The sequence below is a fragment of the Aquila chrysaetos genome, chromosome 17 (genome assembly GCF_900496995.4).
Source record: "Aquila chrysaetos chrysaetos chromosome 17, bAquChr1.4, whole genome shotgun sequence".
NCBI lineage: Eukaryota > Metazoa > Chordata > Aves > Accipitriformes > Accipitridae > Aquila > Aquila chrysaetos.
The window spans coordinates 13,717,658-13,742,590 of record NC_044020.1 but is presented as its reverse complement, the minus strand read 5'-3'; the positions used below and the strand labels follow the sequence as shown (position 1 = coordinate 13,742,590).

At 41.2% G+C, this 24,933-nt stretch overlaps 1 protein-coding gene across 30 annotated transcripts in view; it reads right to left on the bottom strand.

Annotated features, from left to right (window-relative positions):
- CACNA1C (calcium voltage-gated channel subunit alpha1 C) overlaps positions 1 to 24,933 on the bottom strand; it is a 448,320-nt gene that overhangs the window by 96,542 nt on the left and 326,845 nt on the right. For all 30 annotated transcript variants that reach the window (XM_030040267.2, XM_030040270.2, XM_030040271.2 and 27 more), the window contains 8 exons: positions 19,733 to 19,759; positions 17,487 to 17,647; positions 16,466 to 16,691; positions 10,307 to 10,514; positions 9,357 to 9,477; positions 7,294 to 7,408; positions 6,082 to 6,202; positions 5,885 to 5,954 (listed from right to left, as the gene is read on the bottom strand). In XM_030040267.2, coding sequence (XP_029896127.1) covers positions 5,885 to 5,954; positions 6,082 to 6,202; positions 7,294 to 7,408; positions 9,357 to 9,477; positions 10,307 to 10,514; positions 16,466 to 16,691; positions 17,487 to 17,647; positions 19,733 to 19,759 — 1,049 coding nt within the window. The remainder of the gene's footprint in view (positions 1 to 5,884; positions 5,955 to 6,081; positions 6,203 to 7,293; positions 7,409 to 9,356; positions 9,478 to 10,306; positions 10,515 to 16,465; positions 16,692 to 17,486; positions 17,648 to 19,732; positions 19,760 to 24,933) is intronic.

The window sequence follows — 24,933 nt, the reverse complement described above, 5'->3', positions numbered from 1 at the left end:
TAATACTATCTTCCTGTTTAAACGTCCTTCATGGGCACTTCTTTTCATTACACTCTGGCATTAATTTGCCACCAGTTTCTGATTTGCACAAAGCACAAATTATTTATAACAGAATGGTTGCCTAGCCTGTCACTCCCCCCTCTGCACTTGTGCTGCTGACTATTCCCAAGAGTGGCACTTTGACCTCATCCTTATTGAACTGCATCTTATTTTCTTCAGACCATTCCTCCAATTTATCAAGATCTGTTTTTCTCCTCTTTGTAAGGCTCTCCATGAAGCCACTGCCACATCTGGGATTGTGTCTGGATGAGTGCGCATATGGCACAGACCAAACATGGAGCATGGGCACTTTGACTTACACCAATCAGAAATTCTTAAAATTGTGTCCTTTCATAATTCAGTGGGGGGGAAGATTGAAAGGGCAGGAGCAAGGCTGCAACTCTTGAACCTGACGCCTATGGAGCAGATCTCCAGGCACTGTGCAGATCAGTGAGCACCCTCAAGGAAAAAAATGCAGAGATGGGGACTAAGTGGTATGTGAAAGAGAACCCTCTACCTTTGAGGATTTCTTCTACCTGCTGAAGTCAGATGCTGTTTTGTAAATGACATGATAGTATTTTTCTCTTTTAAAGATCCTAATCTTCTAACTTAACCAGATAGACAGGAAAAAATATTTTAAGAAGGGAGCCTGACATGTTAGATGCAACTGATTTATCTTCCAGCCAATGCAAAGGAGGAAACTCTAGTTAAAACATTTATATTGAGTCCATAAAGTGAGATAAATTCCAGGAAGAGCCTGTTCCTTTAGGGTCAGGTACTGTACTTGATCTAGTAATGGACACATCAGAAAGAACAGATGAATCAGCAGAGATCCTAATCTTGATGTCAGAGACAGGAGAAAAGTGGCCTTTTCAAGGCATGCCATTATTGCATGCAAATAGGATTCTTTCTTTACACTTCTAGTAGCAAGAGTTCAGCTCAAATTCACTTGATAGATTTTTGCATAAATGTTTGAGCTGGTACATAGAGTTTGTACTTTTTAAGCCAGTCTATTTTTTAACAGCTCAATTTTATATTGTAATATACTTTATAATACTCTTTCTACAGTCTTTATTAGTTAAAGAAACATTCTTTCAGAAGTACTTTTGTGCATGGTACTAGTAAAATTAGTGTTAACGCTCATATTTATTTAATATTAAAATACTTGGCACTGGCATCTTTTATCTACAGATTTCAGAGTGGGCTGACTGTGAGTGAAGTAAGCAAACTCTTTTTCTTCTTTAACAGTCCAGAATACCGATGCCCATGATCACATATGATATTTGAGAGCTCTTACTTAAAAAGACTAGTATTCTGAGTACCTGTTCTGTGCCTTCACTTTTTCTTTTAGTCAGAGGAATGCTTAAAAAAACACTTTGAAATGGGTATGGAACAATGCCTCAGGAAAATGGACTCTTAGCAGAAGGATCAGCCCCGTGAATACCATGAAGAACACTGTTCCTCTCCTCTTTTTCTTGCGTCTGCCGTACAGCAAGAAATATATTAATGATTCTGGCAACCACATACCTTCAGACTAGAAAACACGTTCAGTTCCTCAGCCATAGATAAAGAATAATTTTCTAAATATTTTTCATTTAAAGTAGGGTCTAGGGCACAGAAGAAAGGAAACCCTGAGGCCCAAATACACAAAGAATAACACGATTACAGCCTCAGCTCAGGTCACTACCTAAGCTATCTATCTGCATATAGAAACAGTATGTTGCACAGTTGCCAGCATTCGTAGAAGCAAAGGTCAACATGGTATTCACAGATGGGCTGGGCAGCACACCAGCTGCAATCCAGCACTTGTTCTTTGACTGTTTTCTATACCTAAGGTATTTTAATGTTTAAAAAGTGACCCTTCTAGTCAAGCTTGCCATGAAATCATAAAGAAATATGACTCAGAGCTGCCAAGTTCAGATCTAGGTTTGAACTCTCCTGAAGTTCAAGGAAATTCAAATCTGGGACTGGCATCTTAAATTATGCTTCATTAGAATAGTGATGTCCTTTGGTTGTGAAGCCAAAAGCACACACAGGCTACAGTGCAGCATCAGTGAGAAATTCAATTAAGAGGATTTTTTTTTTTTACTGTACAAACACCAGAACTCTTGTGTAAGGACATTGCTTTGCTTCAAGCTCCCATGAATCATCCCAAGCTTTTACCTCCATCTGACTTTCTGAATTCTTTGTCTGTTTCTGTACTAGACTGCAAGACTAGCTCCCTGTCTTCCTATAACAAACATATCATCATAATAATCCTTCTAGTGTACACAAATCTCTGGAAGAACTAGTCTCTCCTTCCAACAAAGAGGATAGGTGATCTGATGAGCTGCAAGTACACAGAGTATTCCTGGGGCTAAGAGCAACACTGTGTAGCAAATAGAGTCAGAAGATGTTCTTGAGAAAACTGGTTGAGGCAGTGGAAACAAATAGGACATTGAGCGTGGTATGTTGAAAGAATAAAGGGAAAACAAATGAAGTGACCATTTCAAGTTGTTTCTGAGCACTGGGTTAGGGTGAAGGATATTTTCAGAGGATGGAATCATACACTGCCATGGAAAGGTCACAGGCATTAACAGCTTAAATCATAAACAGAAAATAGGTAGAACCAGTTGACTGCATCTAAGAAGCAATAGCATGCTTCACTCAAAGCGCAGCTGAAATGGATCCACATGCAAGTGGGCAAGAAAAGATGTGTTCTCAGATGGGCCCTATATGGCTGCATGGCATCTCCTGTACCACAGCTGCACCGATCAGCAATCAGCAGAAGGATTCTGGACTGGTCAGATGGCCACAAGGGAATTGGGCAGGGCTACATGTGGGGATTGGGAAATTCTTGCTTGTTAATGCTGTGGAAACCCTTTGGGCCTTGTTCCCCTAAACTGACTACACAAGGCAGATGTGACATGCCGTATCAGCTCAGAGGGCCTTGGTGTTTCTAAGATTTATACAGCAGAATGGAGTAGATGACCACGGTAAATCTGATCTAACAAGGGATTTACAAAACTTTACTGCCTCTGAGCCTTATGGTCGACTTCCATGAACTCTAAAAGAAGTGGTCAGGTAATTTTGTGAGCTGTTAGAGATCAGCTTCACTCTTCACAAGAACTTATAAACAATTCAGGGAATAGGCCTGTTTAGAAATGGCATCATACAATACCAAATAACCAAGATGCTGTCCCTTTGCATTTCTAATAGGAGACAGGAGAAAACCTGACCATCCGTTCAAATTTTAGCTTCTGTTCAAAAGTACGCCAAGCCAGGGATTGGCACCCCAAGGCAGGAGTTAAAAGTGTTTGTACTTAATTTTCTGCACTCTAAACCCATGCACAGATGCAGATAAAACATCCATGACACAAATTGTAGATGTAGTTTTTGTCAAATAGTTCACATGCCGGACTATTTCTAAGCTATCCACAGAAGGTAACTAAAACAACATTTCTATTATCAGTAGGCTTAAATTTGATATACAGGTGACTGTACCTTCACTTGAAAAAAATGTAATGGTCTGCAAATCCAAGCCAGCTGAGAAACAGAAACAGAACTGTATCAAGCTGTTTTAATTTGTTCTTCTGTTTAAAGACTCCCACAAACCCCTTAGCAACTGGGGATGTGTGTCCAGTAAGTGCCTGTGCCTATAGATGTGCTGGGAAGATTAAAGTCAGAGTGATCTGCTCCAGGCAATGTTAAAACAGTATTGCATGGTGTTGGAACCACACTCTATTCCTGATAAATGGGCTATAAATATTGATGAATACAAGTATAGCAAATGTGGGGATTTTTTGTACTGAACATCAAATGCCATGGACAGTTTTCCTTTTTGCTTGTCTGAAACACATTTTCCATCTATTTAAAATGAACTATTGTGCCTTTTTTTACCCTATCACATCAACCTATTATCACACATTTATTAGGAATCATGGAATAGAAGAGAATGTGGTTTATTACCTATTACAGCCTGTTACATAATCACAGAAACGCAGAAGAGCAGAGCAGGAAAGGATCGCAAAAGGCCCTCTAGTTCATGCCTCTGCTAAGCCAGGATCAACTAATTATTATTTCTAAGTATTTTCTGGCAGATATTTTTCTGACCTGTTCCTAACAACATTCAGTGATGCTGGGCTTCCACAACCATCTTCACGATCTTTTCTAGCCTCACCATTAGAAAATTCTCCCCTGGTGTGAATCTTAAATCTGTTACTTCTTCATAATGGAGATAGTACCCCTCCTACCTGTAACAGGCTTTTATGCATTTGAAGATGTTTCTCCCACCTTTCCTAGCTCAAACGACCAAAATTCTTTCAATCTTAGTTCTTGCTTCCTACTAGCATTGTTTTCACCATGCTCTTCTACACTCCTTCCAGTTCAGCCCCACCTCTAAGCAGAGCACCCAAAATGAGATGTGATATCCCAGCTGAGACCTTATCAATGGTGAACAGAATAAAATAATTGCTTTGCTCTGATTAGCTTTCACTGGCCAGTTAGAAGAAACCCGTAACTGGACTAAAGGGTCATGTTTTCACTGTTTATAAATCTCACTACTTGCTTGCCCTTTGAAAGACAGCAAAATGTTGTTGGCACCTGTCGAGCTTGTGATTACAAGGTTCAGATTCTTTTCTCAAGGACTGTTACCTAACTAGCTGTCACCTAAGATCCTTTATTTGTGAGTTGTTTATTCCTGTCTATGTGTAGAGCCTGGCACTTTCAATTTTATTTAGACCATTTATCCAGTTTCTCAAGAGCTCTTTGAATTCTAACGCTGCCCTCCAGCATGCTTCCCGTCCTTCCTAGCTTTGTGTCATCTGCAAATGTAATAAGCATATTTCCTCTTCCATCATTCAGGTCATTAACAATGAACTGAACTGAACTCAGGACAGACTCTTGGGTTGTAGAACCTCACTTGGGCCATCACTACTCTCCACATAAAGGGTCTGACCAATTTCTCTCTCAATCATTTAGACTGTGTTTTTCTAGCTGGCTTATGAGAATATTATAAGAGACAGTCAGAAGCCCTAGCAAAGCTAAAGAATATGACATCTACTTCTTCTCTCCTGTCTACAAGTCTTGTCAGCCCCTTTTAGAAGAAAATAAGGGTGGTTTGACGTGATTTGTTCCTGGCAAATCTATGTTGGCTGCTAGTCATCTCCTTATCTTGCAGTCATATAGTTTGTTTAGTCATTTGTTCCAGCACTTTTCCAAGAATGGAAGTTGAACTGACTAGCTTATAATTCTTCTGCTCCAACCCCACCTCCCATTCAGGATCTCTTGAAGAAAAACTTGAAGTTCTGAGATTTCTTCAACCAATGTTTTAATTATCTGAGGATGAAGTTAATTAGGTCCAACTGACTTGAAAACTAGCCTAACTAATGCTCTAGCTTGTTTTTTTCCGATTCTAGGCTGAGATCTTATGCCTTTAGAATTATGCTATGTCACGCTGTCCATTTTGATTAGACAAAAGTGCAAAAAGGCATTCAGCACTATGCCTTTCATGAGTATCCCTTGATCACTAAGCACTGAAAAAATAAACTGAAAACAAAGTCATACATACATTTTCATATACAGAGATTTGTATATGATTTGATTTGGTTCTCTGTAAAGCTCTGTATTTCAAAACACAAAGTCAAATACAGAGCTTTACAGAGAAACAAATCAAATATAACTAATCAGTATGGGGACTGCAAAGGACCAAGTCCACACCTGTGCAAACACAGGCAAGTACAGCATCCTGTCCTGTCATGAAAGCATTACATGTTCAGCATACACGCTAACACAATTTGGCTTTATGTGCATTAGAAACTGGAGCTTCTCTTTGTCAAATCAGGGGTAAGAGGAAGAAGGTATATACCTGGTGCTTCTGTTGTGGGATATGGGCTCTTTTCTTCATTTTCATTGGGCTGATAATCATCCACGTTGATCTGACAGAAATGGAAGGAGAAGAAGCAAAGCCTTTATCAGACAAGCCAGAGGGTTTTCATTCCCTCAGAAACCCAAGCTGTTCATGCCATCACTGCACAGAGAGTGCTGGCTGGCAGCAGACCTTACCTTGGTAGCAGGCGGGGATTCTCCATCAGCAGTGATCGATTTCAGTTCAATTTTCTCCTCCTTTGTCTCCTCCTCCACGGCTGTTTTTTCTATCTCCTGTTTCTTTTCGGGACTAGCAGTCCTAACAATTTTACAAGTTAAAAAGCAAAGAGTTACAAAGGTGGAAAGCTGTTTCCCTTTCAGGAACTTCATGTAGTACAGCGCACACCATGAGAACGATCAGCTGGCCGGCACCTCCATTCTGAGTCCAGCTTACATACCAGTGGCTCTACCTTGTCCTTATCTGCAGGCAAAGGCAGAGACTCTGCTCTAATTCTGTATACCATCCTTTTATTTTATAGCTTTCTCAATGGCATGTGTTTGTGTGTGTGCATGCGCATGTGGGGGAAGTACATGCCTGTGCGTTTGTGCACATGAGTATTGTAGATCTGTCAGTAGAGATCTCTCTGTTCACCCAATGACAAAGGCATGAACCATTTTCAACCCATATCTTGTGGACTTCCGCTAGGTTGCCTGCAAAGTTTAGCCCCTCGCTGCGCTCGCAGAGCCAGGGAAACCTGCTGACTCTCATGCAGGACAAAGCAGAAAGATCTGCACAAGAGATTCCCTCCAAGCAGTCTGGAAGACAGTGAATAGAAATAACCAGTTAAGGAGAGGCTTCCCCGCTGTTGGCAGCTGGTAATGACAGAGAAGCTCTACATCCAGCTCGTGCCTCCTAAGTTTGCAGAAAAAAGAGAAGAACAGCATGTGGCCTCAAAAGAGAAAGAAGCTGCTGAATCTTGTCATGGCAACAACAGTCTGAAAACATGCCTTGTGGTCCAAAGCAGTGGGAACGTAATAGGGAGATTCAAACAGGATTGTAACATTGACACCATATCACACTCATTCTCTGCTGATGCCCTGAAAGTTCATCAGTCACTCAGACTTCCTTTCCTCTGCTCACATCGTTGCAACTGTGGGGACTCCCAGCTCATGACACCTTCCTGTCCTTTAGTTTGAATTCTTTTACGTAAAAAATTACATATACATAACAATATATATAATTATATTAATCACATATATATAATCTATACACACCTACAGAGAAGTTATGCATATATATTACATATACACACATACTTACTTGCACATATATATGTACATAAAGTGTGTAAATATACTCACAGGAATGCATGCATGTGAGTGTAGATAGGTGTATGCAAATGGATTTACCTAGCTAGCTTTTTCCTTTCTTTTTCCTCTTCCTCCTCTTTCTGTGCAGATGTTAAACTCTCAGCATCAGCAAGGTTGTCCACAGCAATGGCCAAAAATACATTCAGCAGGATATCTGTTTGTGTGCTACTTAAAGAAAATGGGCTTTGAAAACTGCAGAACAACATTATACTAAAGGTTTCTTAATTGAAAATTTTTATCAACTTGTCATCAGATTTCTTGGATTTCCTAAACTTCCATTTGACACAAACGTTCAGGATGTGTGTATCCAGCATCCACAAACCTACACCTTCCATCCAAATGGGTAACACACTGTGTGAGGTTTCCAAAATTTCACAGCAGAATGACTGATATAAAACATCTAGGTCCAAACTTATATTTTAGTTTCCAATTTCCCCAAAGCATCTCGCTTTGTGCAACAAATCCCACTGAAGATAAGGGGAGTGCTGAACACTTTGCATCTTTGACAGCTTAGGTCACTTTTATTAAAGCACTCTTATTTTCAGGAGCCTCATACCATAAGGCACCTGGGCTTTCCAGTTTTGGCCTACTTACTTGAGTTGAACAACCTCATTATAGGTATTCCCACAGACATGAGTGGATTTTATGGACAGCAAACATAGCACTCTCATTAGCATTTCTGAGGCAACCAAAAAGAAATTCATTTAGTCTGGGCACTGAAAGTTGAGCTGACAACTCTGCCATCTCCTAGCAGAGGGTCCATGCATGGCCAGTTGTGCCCATGTAGCTGAAGGGCAAGGAATCACAACTGTTTTCTTGTCTTGCCAGTCAGTGTTCAGACCTCATGTTACAAATCTGAACATCAGCTTCCTTCATAAATTTCTTGAGAGTGGGTCTTATTCTACCATAATAACTTTTAAGTAAACCTCAGTGCAAGGCTTAATCTAGAAATACAGCCACCCCCCTCCACGGGCTCCAGGGCCTAATGGCTCCAAAGTCAGCCAGCATGTAGTGCTGGCTCACATTTTCCTCTGCAGTTCACAAGGAGATCCAAATTGTAGCTTTTTTAAGCTGTTAGGCAGACTGCCTGCCTCGACCTTCAGATAAGTGGAATTGCACCATCTCACTTTGAAGAGAGGGCACGCAGGTCAACTGAAATGTCAAATAACAGGGTTTGAGAGATCTGAATTATGAGGAAAGGCTGGAAGAGCTGCGCTGAGACTATAAGGTGGCTTTATAGAAGAATCAGTATAAAAAGAAATGTCACCTCTGACACAGGAGGGCCATCTATTAGGGAAGCAGAAACTAAACATGAACAAATTTGGAGCAAACTGAGATATGGAACAGAACCATAGCTCTGTGTTATATGCAAATTCCTGTGAAAAGACACTCACAGCCTAATCATGCAATGTGCTTTGTACCCTCCTGGGATATGTACAGTGCCCTCACTTCACCTTGAAGCCAGAGAGAACTGAAGTTACTTAACACCAGCAAAGGCTGGAAGATAAGAGAGCACACGATTTTCTGTTTGAAGAATACATAAATTGCAGTAACTGAAATGGAACATGGTTCCTGTTAGTTTATACATGAATTAGTATATAATCTCACCTAAATCAATTATGTCAAACACATGTTACTCCTATTACAGCATTTGTATATAGCATATTGTACATATTTTTATTCCACATAAGGCTTGGATGAAAGCACATGGAATATGTTACTGAAAAGGCAATTAAAGCAAAAATATGCAGTAAGTACAGTAGGTACACACAGAGATTGATTTCTGGAGAAGGCAGGAAAGAAAAACCTATGAGAGAATTAAGGGGAATGTAAAATAAAACCACTAAACATGTAAAGATACTAAATAAAAGCTAGCATGTGGAACTGGCAAGTAGCTGGCTCTTACAACCATTTATATACCTTAGCACTAGCTAAAATTAAATAAACTTGTTTAACTTTTGGAAGTGCAAAGCCAAAATTCAGACCTAGGGAAAGGGTAAAATTGTAAGGTACAAAAGTCATTACTTTCTGACATAGCAAAGTAGTAAAGGGTGGCTTTAAATTCAGCCCCACTTGGAGAAAATAGTAGCATCAAAGGATACAGTTTCCACAGATGAAGAGGATGATGAAGTAAATACAGACCAACATTCCTGGAAAAGAGGGGCCGCCATAAGCCATGATCCCATCATACATCACCGAATTCCAGTCCTCCCCAGTCAGGATCTAAATGACACATTCCCACCAATAAGGGATACAGTGTTAGACCACACAGAGAATTTGAAAACCCCATTAACACAAAGATATCTACTATCCTAGAGAACACCCCCTCCCCCAGGATGGCTGGAGGCTCTGGCTGTGTCCATCTAGAAAATGAAAAAAAAAAAAAACCAACCCCAAAAAAACAGATCAAGGAGAATGCAAAGAGGGCCTGTGCTCAAAGTGTAAAAAAACCCCAGATGTCCCCTTGAAGATGATGGCTGAAGCCAAATGGCTCTCCCAGACAACTCTGTTCAAGTCTCCCCACCTCTCCCAGGCATTTCCCTCCCACATGTCTGTTGTTTCAGACAAGCTGCACAACCTATAGCGCTGAAGACAGCCCTCAGCACAGCCCTCCCTGCCACTTCCCTTCACCTTGCACATGAAATCATGATCCTGATGCTCTTGGTTGATCACTTCCCGAACCGCAGTCAGCTTAAAGGCCATTTGATTAATTCTCTGGTGCCGTGAGCAGATATTTGTTCCCCAGTACCGTGGGAGGGGGAAGGACAGCTGCAGCATTGGGGTTTGGCATGCAGGTGCTGCCCTGGGACACGGCAATGGCCATTCTCTTGTCCTACCCTGCTAAGACCTGGTGGCTTTAGCTTTGGTTCCCCACTTTGGAGGGAATACTCCTGTGCTGGCAGCACAGTGTGGCACCTTGCTCCTGGCGCCGTTAGCCTGATGTCCAGTCTTGGGACTGTCAGGCTGCAGGGGAAGGGTGCAGGACCTGCTCTCTGTCTCACCCCATGAAAACACAGTGTGTTGGCCCCACTGGGATCACTCTTGCCCTTACCTGAAACACAGTGAGGAGGGACTGGGGGAAGTTGTCGAATGTACTCCTCCTGGTCTGCATCTCATCGAAGTTAAACTTGCCCCCAAAGAGCTGCATCCCCAGGAGTGAGAAGATGATAATGAAGAGGAAGAGAAGCAGCAACAGGGAGGCAATGGAGCGGACTGAATTCAGGAGTGAAGCCACAAGGTTACTCAGGGAGTTCCAGTATCTGGGAGAGAAAATAGAGGCAGTTAAATTTCCTTCAATCCAAGACAGGTGCTCATGGGCTGCACAGGATATTGGCTCCGGCTGCCTTCTGCGTATAAGCAGGCATTTCCAGACACCCTGTTAAGCAGTGAATCATTGATGTGCTTCCCTAAGATAATGAGACCTACTGCAGCTAATGAGTAATTTTACTACCACACGTGTACATACACAATTCCCTCCACCCCCCACCCCATACGCACACCCAGAAGATTATTGCAGCAGTCTCCATCTAAGGCTCTGCAAATCTTCTATCAATATACGGTGATTAGTTCTTGCTGCTTCAGTGAGTTACATTCTAACCAACCTCATTACAACACTCACAGATGTTATGGCAGCCAGAATACCTCACTCCAGAGAATGGCCTGTAATAACTAACAAGAGCAGATGGGGAAACAGTTTGGATGCAAATACAAACTTGTCCAAAATCTGGTGTGTGTGAGTATGTGCTTGGGCTCACTCACAGATAGAGGTTGCTAAGCTTTCTGGAATTGAAAGAAATGAGAAAGATATTACAGGTCCTTTTACATGGACCCTAAAAGAGACTCCAGATCTACATCCATAAAGTCCAGAGTTTCTTTTGCTCTTGGAAGAGCACATCATCTCTGCTTTTTTTTTTCCTATCAAACTCACTATACTTCCTCAAATAGGCTGCAGAACATTTTGGAAGGGCTTCATTCAAGAGAGAGGATAGCTAAGACCTGTTCTTCCAGAGTATTCAGGCTTGTGCTCAGATCAGACTGATGTATGATGCAGAGAAAGGATCTTCTTGCCCTTGTGGTCCCACTTTCGGGTTCAAAGATGCGAGCAGCATACTCTGCTGCAGCGTGTCAGTTTGCTTGCATTCTTTGCCAGCCTGCAGAGTAGCCACATGTTGGAAAAAGGCTTCAGAAAAAATTGCTAAAGAATCCACCACGTCACCATGAAGCAGCTCCCACTTTGGCCTTGCATCTGCTTGACCACTCCTAGTCTACGGCTTAGCTGGTCATGACCACTTCTCTTTTGTGCAGTTTTGAGTCTGACAGAGCTTTCAGACTGGGCTGAAGATTAGCTGTCATCTTCCAATCACTTCATTTTGAATGCACATTACTAGCAAGCTTCAACAGCTGTCACAGGTCAGCAAGCCAGTAATGTTTGCCTGTGATCTCTAAGTCTTCCTTCTAGCATCATCTCTTGTGGCCTACCACCATGCTTTGAGGTTCCACCATGGCCAACGTTCTCCACTCCCTTCTCCCAAAGCCCATAACATTGAACCTTTCTTTCCTTAGAGGACTCCGAGTTTCCAGCCATATTTTCCTTGGAGACAAAAGTTCCACTTGAGAGGGATGGCAGACATGTCTAGTGCTCTCACTCCTTTGAGGAAGCCTGATCCTTCAACGTACAATTTTTTTCTGAAGGTAGTGTAGTCATTAGAGACAAGGGTTCTTAAAATCCCAGTTAATTTAATATTTTTAAAGTGTCAGTGTGAAAAGAAGATTTTTCTTGTGCTGTGGAAGACAGGAATGTTTGAGCAGCCCAATCACTTTATGAAGGTTAGCAATCTGATCTGCAGAGGGACACTGCCATGTCCTCTGAAGTTCAGCAACTGGTTCATCTCCAAGGGCTGAGCTTCAAAGAGAACTGTGATGTTTTCCCTCCAGCCCAGCTTCAGCACTTCAGAGAAAACTAGAATGCTTTAAAGTTTAACTGCAATTAAAGAGATGAGCAATGAAAAACTACAGAGCAAAGGTAAGGGCATGGAAGCTGTGGGCTCAGTGCCACCAAATACCCGCACTGAATGTGCAATGTAACAGCTCGCTGTATTTGCGTTTATGCTTACAGCTCACATACTTTCACACTTTGGTAGGAAGGGAAAGTGACACAGGAAAAGGGAAAAATCCATTTCTGATGAAACTCAGAAACTAACTGACTTTAGCATTCTTAAACCAGAAATTGATGGGGTCCAGTATATCTCTCTAAGTCTTCCAATGTCAGCCAGGACACACATCTTCTAGGTCTTTCTAGGAGTGCCCTTAAAAGGCATAAAGTGAAGCTGTTACACACCTGAATAGTCTCAGTGACTCTAAGCTTAAATGCCTTGCTATCTCAGAGTGCAACTGCACAGGCTTTCATCAGCCCTGCATTTCTTACAAATGGCTCAGTACCTGAGATTCAGTTTCTTACGTAACTATGAAACTTAAAGCAATTAACTGAGATGACACGGTGATAAGATCAGTGCTGTTTTATCTATGTACTGAGTGCTAGCTAGAAATACAGCACCATTAGAAAAGTAAACAAACCAATCAGGGGGAAAAAAAGAGAAAAAGGAAAAGGGAGAGGATAAGGAAGGCTTGACTTGACTAGGATGTGAAAATAACAATTGTCTTATCTTAGTGTCCTAGAAGCCTGACCTGAGGTTACCATCTGCCACATGAGGTGGTTGGAGAACTAACATGAACACCCTCTCAAAATGAGATCTGGGGTTACTCAATGAAACATAAGGCTTTTACGTCAGGAACGGTTGAAGCCCAGACAACGAAAAAGTCTCTCACTACTTCATCCTCTTTGGTTAATATACTACAAAGAAAAAACAGTTACAATAAATGTCACGGCACTGCTGGATGGAATCAGAGATTTTGGACCAGGCAGCATATAATGGGAGGTACAAGAGAAGCACTGCTGCTGCCTCAGACTTATAGGGAAAGGAATGTGCTTCTTAACATCTCCCACTTGCAGATCTCAGACCCTTGAGGATGCTAGTGAATGAGGTACTGCAAAACCTCAGTGAGTAGGACATGATTATGATCCCTGCTTCAAAATGGAGGAATGATGCAGGGAAGTTAAATGGTTTGTTCAACATCTCACACAAAAATCACTTGCAGAACTGGATTGGAACTTAATGAGTTCTTTTGTTCTCTTCCCTCTCCTCTCCATTGCCTTCCACTATGTCTTTATAGTACTGGCAATCACAGATGCAGAGCTTAAAACAGTAGCAACAGCTGGCAGTCTCATTGTAGGAAAGCTTCCCACACTGTTCATCCAATATAAAACCACTTCGAAAGCAGGTACAAAAAAAGGTGCCCTGTCTCTCCTCCCTACAGTTAACAGTGACTTATCTAGTGGCAGGATTAGGTATAAAATATCAAATTTCAGTATGCTGCTGCAAATAAATTGATTCATTTTTTAAGTATAAAGGACTAAATATAGGGATTTATAAAGCAGTAAAGGACTGTTTATAAAAAGAAAATAATTTGTTTTCTCATAGCAAAGGGAGATTTTCTGCACAGCCCTGTAAAAATTAGGGAGAATAAAACAAACAGATTATATTGTCTGCTTGTCTAATGTACAAGACTAAATGATTCTGAAGAGTATTTATAATTTTGGAAGGAATGTTTGCTCTTGAAATTCTAAATGTGGTTTCTAAAATGATGCATTGTTCACCTGATGGTGTCTTTATTTGTTTCTATTAGATTAGGGAGCTGCATTTGTGTTTTTCCTAGAAGTGTATCATCTTGACGCACCCAGAATTTGTTTGTGCTTGGTGTTTACCATGGAAAATCCATATAAATATATAAAGATTATCTACTGATATACTCTCATCAGAGTAATTCTCCTGCTTTGTGCCTTTTTAATGCCCTTGATTATCACTATTTTCATGTCCACTGTATGTCCCCATGTCACTGCTCTTGAATATATGTTTGACATAAAACATTACACTATCATCCCTCCTACCCTTCCCACCTTTCTAGGATTGTATCCTTCTATAATATCATTGCACTCAGGTGGTGTATTTCGCCAGTATTGATAATGTCGTCAATAAATCATCACTGTATTTAGAGCTGAGTGAATAATGGAAAAATTTGTATTTTACTGGAGAACATCAGAGGTAAAAGTTTTGCTTTAATTCCAGAATATTCTCTCCTGCAGTAAGACATGAGTGGGCCTAAAATACTGCTTTGGAGGCTTGTACTAGGGCCTTCCACATGAGGGTGAACTTCACCCACAGAGGGGAAAAATCATGAAGAAAATTAAGAATAATTAAAAAGCACAGATAAATCTAAGACTACTGCAACCTACTTGCCAATATTTTAGGAACAGGAAAGAAGGCAAAATCCGATTAATACATTATTCATTATGACTTATTCCTCAGCTCTGTGCTTTACACATAGACCCATGTACAAATTGCAGGAGACATTCCAGGTAACATTTGCTTCCATGAAAAATTGTATTTTAGTTCTGCTGCAGAATGAAGGTAAATAAAACTAGTCCTATTGCTGGTTGGTTCCAACATTACACCTCTGCCAGAAGCTTTAGGAATATTTGAGTACTCCAATAGCTCAAGCTTCCTAAAGTATTAATGATATTCTCTTAGCATTTGCCTTTCTATTACAGAATTCTCTTAGCTAGATTATATATTTTGTGTAAGAATGGAGAAATGTCTTGAAAAAACAATGACCTCTCCAGGATGCTATGTTGAAGCTTATGCTTTTATAGCTATTGGTATGTTGCCCTGGGTGTATCTGATTACCCAATGCCTGAAACAGCTACTGGTTTCCTCAGAAACCAGGCCTTGGACTCAGTGATGATAGCTTTCAGACCCAAAGATCCAGGAAAAACAGTCACCAGACCAGAGATCCCCCCTATTTCTGAAAGGGCAAAGATGCCTTTCTTGCTGGAAACTCTTTAGCTGGAACATTTTTCCCTCTTCTATGATCACAAGTCCAGACCACCTTTTTTTCTTTTTTTAATAGTTGTAGGCTTGCCTTGGCGTCTCTCTCTGAGACTGTAAACTGATTTTCTGACTCTGCCATCTGACCCTGAAAACCATCCACCCTGCCAGAGAGTGGAGGCTCAGAAGCTTTAAGGGTAAATCTTGTATGATGCACAAGTCCAAGTCTGTTGTTTTTTCTGCCTCTCAGCTCTGCCATCTTGACTGTCTTCCAGTTTTGGTCTTGTTTTTCTCACGCGCAGTGTTTTTTATCTCAAATTTGTCAGAAATTTCCTTTGGGGGAGTTTATAGCAATTCTAGGGACATTTTCATAGCTGAGCTTGCAGAAAACGCACTCTTTCACCACCTCAGTCAAGCTTTTTATAAGCTGCTGACTGTTGCCCACATGGGAAAAAGCAGACCCTGTGCTGCTTCGGGTGAACACTTGGATAGATTTGTTCCAAGAGCTCCCATCTGGGTAAGCTGGGAGCTGATCTCTTCTACAACCTACCCTCAAGCTGAAAAACTCCTGCCAAACCAAGCCGGTGTTTTGGAGGTACCTGACTGCAGAAAGCAGTGACTGACACCCCTGTGCCTTTATGCAGAGGGAAAGGAGAAAGAAGGACAAAGGAAAAGAGGGGACACTGGGGTCTGGAAAAGCCTGCTTTCTCGATAAAGCTGCTGCTTCATGCTGGACTCCTCTGAAGGAGAAGGGCTGGCAACATCCTTTGCCTATAGCTGCTGGTGTTGACACTATCTCCCACTCAGGCCACTGTTGAGTCTATTGGAGTTGGCATGGGCTCCTCAGTCAAATGTTTTTTTGGCTCAAAGCAGTCTTTCAGGCTCCTCTCTGTTACCATAAAGCAACAGAAAAGATCACAAGGCTATCTGCTGTTTTGTTTTCACTTTGTCTTTTGCAGGGAACCGTAAGAGCCCAAGCTCAGCTCGCATTATCCTTCCAGATTTCAGTTGAACAATCTGTACGGTATCAAATGTCTCCAGCCCGCTATGCCAGACTCCTCACCAATCCTTACCACTCACATCAGGGATATCCAGTCTGTACAGCCCTCCCCATCCTGCCACAGACTTCAGAGGATGACTGTCAACCTAGCAGTCTCACTACCCAATTAGTGGTACAAAAAGTGAAAAAACAGGGATGTGACTTGCACCTATCTATGTTATGTATTGAGCAGTAGCCCTCCTTCATTCCTAAAGAAGCACAAAAGTACCTTGTGATTTTAAATATTCTCAGGAGTCGAACACATCTCAACACCGAAATGCCCAGTGGTGACATGATCTTTGTCTCAACGAGAATTGTTTCCAGGATTCCTCCACACACAATGAAACAGTCAAAGCGGTTGAAGAGGGACACAAAATAGGCCTGGAGACCAAGGCTGTACATCTTCAGCAGCATCTCTGCCGTGAAAAGAGCTAGCAGCACCTTATTGGCAGTGTCTCATGAAAAACAAACAGAAATAGATTAATGAAACTTAGTCAAAAGGTCATCACAGCTAACCATCGGCCCTTGCCTATAAGAAACCCCTTCTGGGATCAGTCTGAAAGGTTAACTTCATATAAGCTTGGGTCAAAGAATAGACCTCAAAAGCATGGGCATCTCAGTCACAGAAATGTTTTACAAATAAGCTTACAGCAATTCTTATGTATTGCACGTACAGCTGTGATGTATTACACAACCACACAACCTCCATGGCAGGGACATGCCTTCCTCTGCACAACCTCCCATCACATTTGTCATCTGCAGATGAGAGTGGGAATAGAAGAGCTGCTGTGCTACCTACTGTTGCTTAATTAAGCCTTTCAGCTGCTCTCACCTTCAGTAAGGATTCAACTGTTCTGCAGACAGAAGAACTTTACAAATCACCTCCCTGGTAACTAGAATTTATCATAAATGCCATTTCAGGGAAAACCTTGGAGAACCTGTGGCTCCCAGTAGCTATCCATAAATTGGAAATGCAGTTGCTGCAAATATATATTTAGCATAAGCTCCTGATTTCACGTACACCCAGTGGAACACTGCTTCGGCTGGAAATGAGGAACTTACATTTTCCCTGAAACTTCCCCCATTGTAGGCAGATATTCTGTTGTGTTACTTAAGATCCTTCACAGACAGAGGACTATTTGGAGCTGTGTATGCTCCTGTTACATTGTGTGGTCTAACACATCAGCTCCTTCCTCAGCCCCCTTTTTTGACACTGACTACAGTAAACAGAACCATCAGCTTCTCCTCACCTTGGACCTCTGTGAGCCAGTCTGGCTGGTTGTAGTGTTCAGAGGCAATGGTGAGGGTGTTGAGAAACACAAGGAAGATCACCAACCAGTAGAAAACATTGGACTTGACAGCGGCGCGGCACTTTCTTCTGCAGAATCGATTCCATCGGCGCCAGTAGCGACTTGAAAAATTGGAAAAGGAAAAGTACTTTTCAGATAGGGATCCTTAGGCTATTGCAAATCTCTGTCAAGAGAGACTCTAGTCTTGATTTATTGTTCAAGAGTGGTAGAGAATAACTTTAAAGTTCACCCTGAGAAATGTTCTCTCATTCTCATCTGACTCAACTGTTGTGATCATCCTTCCTTTAGCTATAGGAATAAAGTTAGTCCTAAGCCAATTTGCAACATTCAGGGGTGAACAAACCTCTTCAAGCAACGTCTTAATCTGATGAAGACATCCATCGCAGCTACCCTGAGAGTTTTTTTAGCCCAGTTCCTACAAAAATAATTATTCTTCTTGTATTTAATGCTTGTGGCCTGCAATGGGACCTTGCCCAGCCTCAGGATAGTCAATGAAAAGATACCCACTATATACCATGGACCTTTGCATTAAGTCCTTGGAGATGTGAGGTCAAATAAAAAACATGGAACATTTCCAACATTCAGCAATGTTCAGGAGCAAGCCCAATATGAGCGCTAACTCTGAACAGAAAAACAAAACTTAGGGAACCTCAGCATCTCACCTTCATGCCTGGAACTAAGGATACCATTTGCGAATCAACAGACCTTTTAAAGTTTGCCTTCCATGAACATATCCCCTTGTGTCACTGATTTCAGAGGGTAATTACTAACCACAGAAGATATTTAAAGCTAATTACACACCTCCTACTCTTCAGAATTTAACTTGCATAGCAACCAGTTTCCAGGCAACACTTGCTACTGTATAATAAATCTAATAGTTTTATATAGATATTACATACATATGTGTGTGCATGCGTCTCTAAAGAGACACACACATATACAACATTACAGGAAGAGAGAACTTTTCTTGGCTAGTCTTTTCTTATGTATTATTTCCAGTGATAAACTATGGCTGTGAGGTCAGGGTTCAGCACCTATATGAGCTAAAGCCAGGCACACTGGCCAAGAATTTTGCAACAACATTTTAACAGGTACTCAAATCCAGGCTGGTTTAGCTATGCAATTTATAAAGGCACCCAGTCGAGCTAGCACAGACATTTAATAAGGGTTGTGTGTTTTGTAGGGGTTTTGGGACAAGAAATGATCTTCCCAACTTTCAAAATGGGCACACCACATAGACATTCATGTTGTTGTTAAATCATTAGCAATCCCACACACTTTTGTTTGTACTTGTGGACAAATGTGCATGCATGTGACCATGTGATGACACAAGTGTTTTTTTGTGCTTATACCTATATACAAATAAATCCACCGATTGTAGGAATGTGATCATGTATGCAACTCTGCGCAGGGATGCATATAGGCAGTCTGTACGCATATGTGCATTCCTGAATTTACATTACTGTTCATTATTTAGGTAAGCTGAAGGACAGAGTTGCTCACTTGCTCCAGTTATTCTGAAAATTAATTTAGTTTTTTTATAAAATTGACTTTGAATTCAGAGTTATGGAGGCAGCTGGGTTCCTACTGAAGAGGTAGAAATGGACTGGGACCTCAACAACCAAGTTCCATGAGTTCATTCAGCCTTTCCAGTCGAAACCCACAGATGACCACCTGGGAATTGCTTCACATATTCACAAGCTTTAAGTCAACAGAGAAACAAATACTGCCAGATTACTCCACATGTCCCATGGTGAAAGGGAGAATTTCACAAATAAGATGCAAACCTCATCAGTTGAAAGATTTACAACCAAGCAAAGCAGAGTAGTGCAACAAGTGTAGGAAAGAGAACCTTGAGCTGACAGGGTTGATGTTAATGGCTGTAGTATAATTATGTGGTTGAAGTTTTTTTTTCTTCTGCTTTTATATTTTATGGCTTGAGATATGCAGGTAGCAGTCAGATAGGTACTTCTGAGTGAAATGTTGTCAGTAGTCCCTGTGCCTTATTTCAGTATGAAACTAAGAAAAAGGATCTTGATTTTTGGTAGGTGACTGACTAAAATCTGACAAGTTTGGCAGTATCTCCTAGAATCACCGCTGTCCCATAGATGCAGGAGTAAACCACTTCACAAAGTAAAGAACAAAACCAGTGGAAAGGAGGAAAAGCGAAAGTCAGTTTTACTTACCTAAACTTTGATTTTGAGATCCGATGCCTGAAAGATAAGAATTGCCATTAAAATCTCTGAAGCTGTCCCATACCTCCCAGGCTTTTATGAAAATAGCAATAGAAAGAAACAAAGTTAAGCTCAATTAGTTTTTTAATGGATGCTGTTTTCCTCTTGAATCCCCTGTAAGTCAATGTAGGCACTGGGCATAGCTAGAATTCCCTGATATACAAATCTTGTTTTTTGGTGGGAGTCATGAAGCAGGAGTCATGCATTGATGGGATTCCACCACCTACAGACATCAGTGAACTAGCTTTTCTTTTGGGTAAAAGGCTGGCCTAATGCTAGGAGCACTCTACATCTGCTACCAAATTTATTTTTCAAGTATGACTCTTTTTTTCTTTTAGTCACTAGTTTTTTTTCTTATATTAAAATATGTATGACTTTACACAGACAGACTTGTTGCTTTCACACATCACCTGTCACTTCAGGATATATAAGCACATTATGAAACCATGGGGAAAATAATGCTTTCTTTTTTTCCAGCAATTGAAGAAAAAACAGTGCATGGTGGATATTTTCAAATGTAGATACTAACACTTATTTGTCTTTGTTATCTATGTAAATTGGTTTGAATTCAAAAGGGTCTGAACAATAATGGATTCTGTTGCTATCAATTAAATTTGGGGAATTAAGCATTCCTGAAAATTTGGCCATGTTCCCACTATATACGTGTTTAAATATCTAATTCCATGCACTTGGATTTATTCACCTAAATAATCTCATTAGCCTTTTATTAGAAGTCACAGGCAGAACTAGAGATAGATCCCAGTTCTCTAACCACTACCTTGCTCTGCTTGACACATGTCCTGCAAGGCCTTTGAACTCTTTGGCTGTCTTTTGGTACATACGTAATGGTGCACAGAGAGAAATAAAGTTATGTGGATGCAATGACATGAGTCAGAGGTGATTTAGGAAGCTGCAAAATCCACTACCAATAACAGAAGAAATGAGAATCTGGGGAGTGGCTATGAACAAGATATTTCTGCTGGGTTGAAGCATTTCTTAAGGTTCCCTCTATGATAGGGAAGTGATTCATTGTTGACAACAGTCAGCAAAGGTCTTACTGTACTGGCTTAAGAATGGATTCACTGTTAGTAGACAGGGGACAAAGTAATTCTCAAAGCATCTAACGCTACTTTCTGTAGCAGCCTTAAAAATGGTCATATCCCTGTTTGAGGACATCAGTCACTGACAAGTAATCAGTGATGGGTCAGTTTTCTTATGTGGAAGAGATTTTAGTGGTAGGAACATTTCACCAGCAGATGGTCCAAGCCAAAAAAAAAAGCCTTTGCACTGAATACATCATTCCTGCTGTGTCACAGGCAGCTTGTCTAGGCCACATACTAGGCAGCAGTGTGGTTACAGACACACGCAAGAACTCTTTTGATAAAGAAGAAATAATGCACTGGCTGAACAGAATGCTAAATTATGCTGCAGAGACAAAGCAAGCTTTAACAGGCATGATGAGTGAAGCACCTACAAAGCACATCCTTAATGTTAAAGCTATCCCAACTTCACACTGAGAATACTTGCTTGAGAATCACTACCTACAAACTGTAATGGATCAGGTTTACAGGCAAAAGGGAAGAAGGCTCAGACAAAGACAGGGGAAAGAAAAAGAAACAAAAGTCACAGTGAAGGAGAAAGCTGGGCACTGAAAAGGAGATGGCAAGGATTTTCATAAGAAACGGCTGTGGGGGGAGAGGAAAAGAGAGATGTCATGGGGAACCTGCCTGGTGGAAGGTGAAGGACAGGGAGCATGAAGCCCTCTGGTGACCTCTCTGGCTAATGGTTTCCCAGTAAGGGAGCTGTGTGGCATTTAAGGAATCTTTCATTTATTTAAGCAAAAGAGATGTGGCAGGTGTAGTACTCATACGCATGTGATAATTATATCTTTGGAGCATTATGAGCAGCAGCCAAGTGCATTCAGTGCTCCCACAGGTTAGCTACAGCCTTCCCCCCCGCCCCCCCTTGCCTTAGTGCTATGGCAGAAGGCTTTATCACATGTGGGTGTGCTATATATATAGAACAGGACAAGGAAGGAGGAAGAGATATATATTTAGAGGCAGAATCCAAGAGTGAAATGGAATTTTGGAAACACAAACGGTACAATAACTGATTCTGAAAACATTATGCCCAAATCTGAACCACATTTTTCAAATGACCCTTATGATCAAGAATCTTTTGTCTTTCAGAACTAGGGCTAACTATGTCATATAAAAAAATGCTTTTATGGTGTCAGTAGGGGCTGTCAAATAGTCTGGATTTGGAGCCTTGACATGGCCTCTTTCTGGCACTCCAAACTGGCAGTTGCCCGGGGTTCAGGGTGGACCAGATTCTCTGCTGAGTTTAAACATGGATGTCTTGCATCCCTGGTATCCTGCGAGCTTTATGTCATTGGGAGAAAGAGAGTGTCCCCATCTGTGTCCAGCTCTGGAATGTCTTGAGAAGTATTGTTTAAAATCATGGTATAGGAGTCTATATAAAAACCATTTCAGATCACTACCGAGTGTTTTTATCATAGGAACCATGTAACTCAGATTATCTTTTATAAAGACAAACACAAAAATCAGACCTCTACTGTTTGACTAGCTATCTTTTAAATTCTCTAAACCTCTTCTAACCTTACATAGTTATGTACCACATACAGATAAGACAGTGAAATTTAAAGATTTTATCAACATAAACTCAGGATAATCAGTGTAATTTAAATGTAGTGAGATATGCCACATCCTAAGAGATAAAGTCTTCATTTCTTTGTTCATAGTGGACACCAGAGGAGAGAAACTATGCACTTGTTAAGGATATGACACTCTTGTATAACAGGGATTGAGGGCTTTGTGTAACTGTACACACAACAAACAATTCTGGAAAAGTCTTTTAGGTCTCCAAGCATGACACAAAGGCCATGTTACAGTTGTTTTCTGGGTGTAGAAATTACTAAACATGATGATGAAAATTATCTGGCATGTTGGTCACAACTACTTCTACACCATATGATCCTACCTATAGGCAACCATCTTCATGAGAACTTAAAAAAGCCCTTGGATACTAGTAAAAGCTCTCAGAAAAGCAGTAACACAGAAATTTACTTACTATGCCTCTAGGTTATACACAACTTTGGGGAACATCCAAAGAGCTGCACTGTGCATATCTTACAGATTTTAGAACCGTGAGAACACAGTCCTGGTGTGATATTGATTCTGTTTTGGTGCAATATGGTGCATTCATGCAGTTACTGGTCAAGTGGCACAACATTTGTCCCTCTCTCTATTCCTGCTGATGACATTTCATTGCTTCTAGTCAGGATGCTGGCATCCCTGAACAGAAAATGCCCACCCTTGGGTCCTTTTTCCACATATTACTGGGACAAAAGCATATAGTGACATGACATTTTCAGGAATGCATGCTGCATACCTGATAATCTCTCAGCCTAATAAAGTGTTAGGGCTAAGTTCTACCCTCAGCTATGCCTCTGCGATTCACACTGAAGCAATGGGCCTCCATCCTTCTGCCTGCTATCCTCTGTACAATGCAGTTAACACTGGGGAGGTGTACAAGAACATGCAATGACCATTTCTTATTTCTGATCGTTAATTAAAAGCTTCCAGCAAAACAGAACATATGACTGACCCTTGATAACTTGCGTTCTGATGTGGACTGAGATCCTCCTGCTGAGGCAATCACTGAATTTCAGCAGAGTCCACACAGCGATGCCTCTCCTCTTTTTTTACATTTTTGCCCTTCTTGCAGAAGCACTAGAAAGCATGTCAACCTGATGGGAGTGATGCTGGTTTTAAGAGCGAGGTGGTTGTTGGCCAGCAGCAGTAAGAATCTGTGGAACATCCGTAAGAAAACTGGATCTGTCTAGCTTAAAATTGAGCTGGTTTGCTATTCAACAGGCTTTCTTACAGGCTGGGAAAATAGGCCAGCACTTCAGCATTTAGTGAATATTCTTACTCTCCCTGTGGCAAGTCAGAGGTAAGGCCTGTCACAGAACCTGAAGTAGGAAGATAATTCCTCCTCCACAAGGTCATGCTATTGTCCTTTAGACACATATCTAGAGCTGACTGTGAATATCAAAAACACCTTGCTCATAATAAATTGAAGAGCAGTAGCTGAGCCTGACACATAAGGGTTGATCCTGTGTGTTTTCCTGCTGAAGTCAGCAGTGGTTTCAGAACTTTTGGCAGACTTTTCTTACTACTGCTTCTGATGTGATGGGGACTTTGGTCCTCACAGAAGGAGGCTATCTTCTCATTAGGTGAAAACCAGCAGCTATAGCAAACCTGCAAGCAAACTGACTCTTACCTTTACCACTAGCTCCTACGCTGATTATTGCAAGAACTGCATAGGAATTATTTTCCCAGCCAGCAAAGCACCAAGGGAAAATCATTGATAGTTCAGCTGCCAGGGAAAGCTTCCATTGTTCATAATATTTTCAGGACACACTGTTTTCAGTTGGAAAGCTAGTGTAGGTTGTTCATTTTGTTTTATCCTGTTTTATTGTTTTAACCCTCTTTGGTGGAAAAGCAATTGAACTGTCCCCCCCAAAGGTATAGAAATCCTGGCCAAGGTGAAAATGCCAAGTGGCTTATTGTTTCAATGAAAGCAGATAATTTTAAGCTCTCTTTCCCTTTGAGCTCAAGTGCTTCACTTTTCTATTGAGGCACTATGGAACATTAACTTCCACAAAGGTCTTTTCTTTAGCTAATACATATGTATAGAAGCAAGCTCTATTGTGGCACTCCAGATCTGTATGGTTGTACTAGAAAATTAACATTCTGGTGGTATTGGAAGATTATATATGCTGACATCCCGCACAGAACAGATTACTACTGATTATGAGCAATAGCCCGTCCTCAGGAATCTATGTCCTGCACAGCAGTAACCACAGAGGCTCAGGGAAATTACTCGCTATTGGGAAGTCCTGGGTGTAAGGCTATCCTGAAATAGAAACCCATTGCTCCTAGTGCTGGGTTTATCCCACTGATACTTGCTGCAGAGGAAACATGTTTCTTTGTACCCAGAGGCAACAGGTTATTAAAGCTGTGACCCATCAGAAGTAAGATGTTCTGCTTTCAAATGTTGTCCTTGAGGATAAAAGCTGTTGTGTTTCTACTGCAGGGCAGATGTCAGGGCAGTACAAGGCAATACCA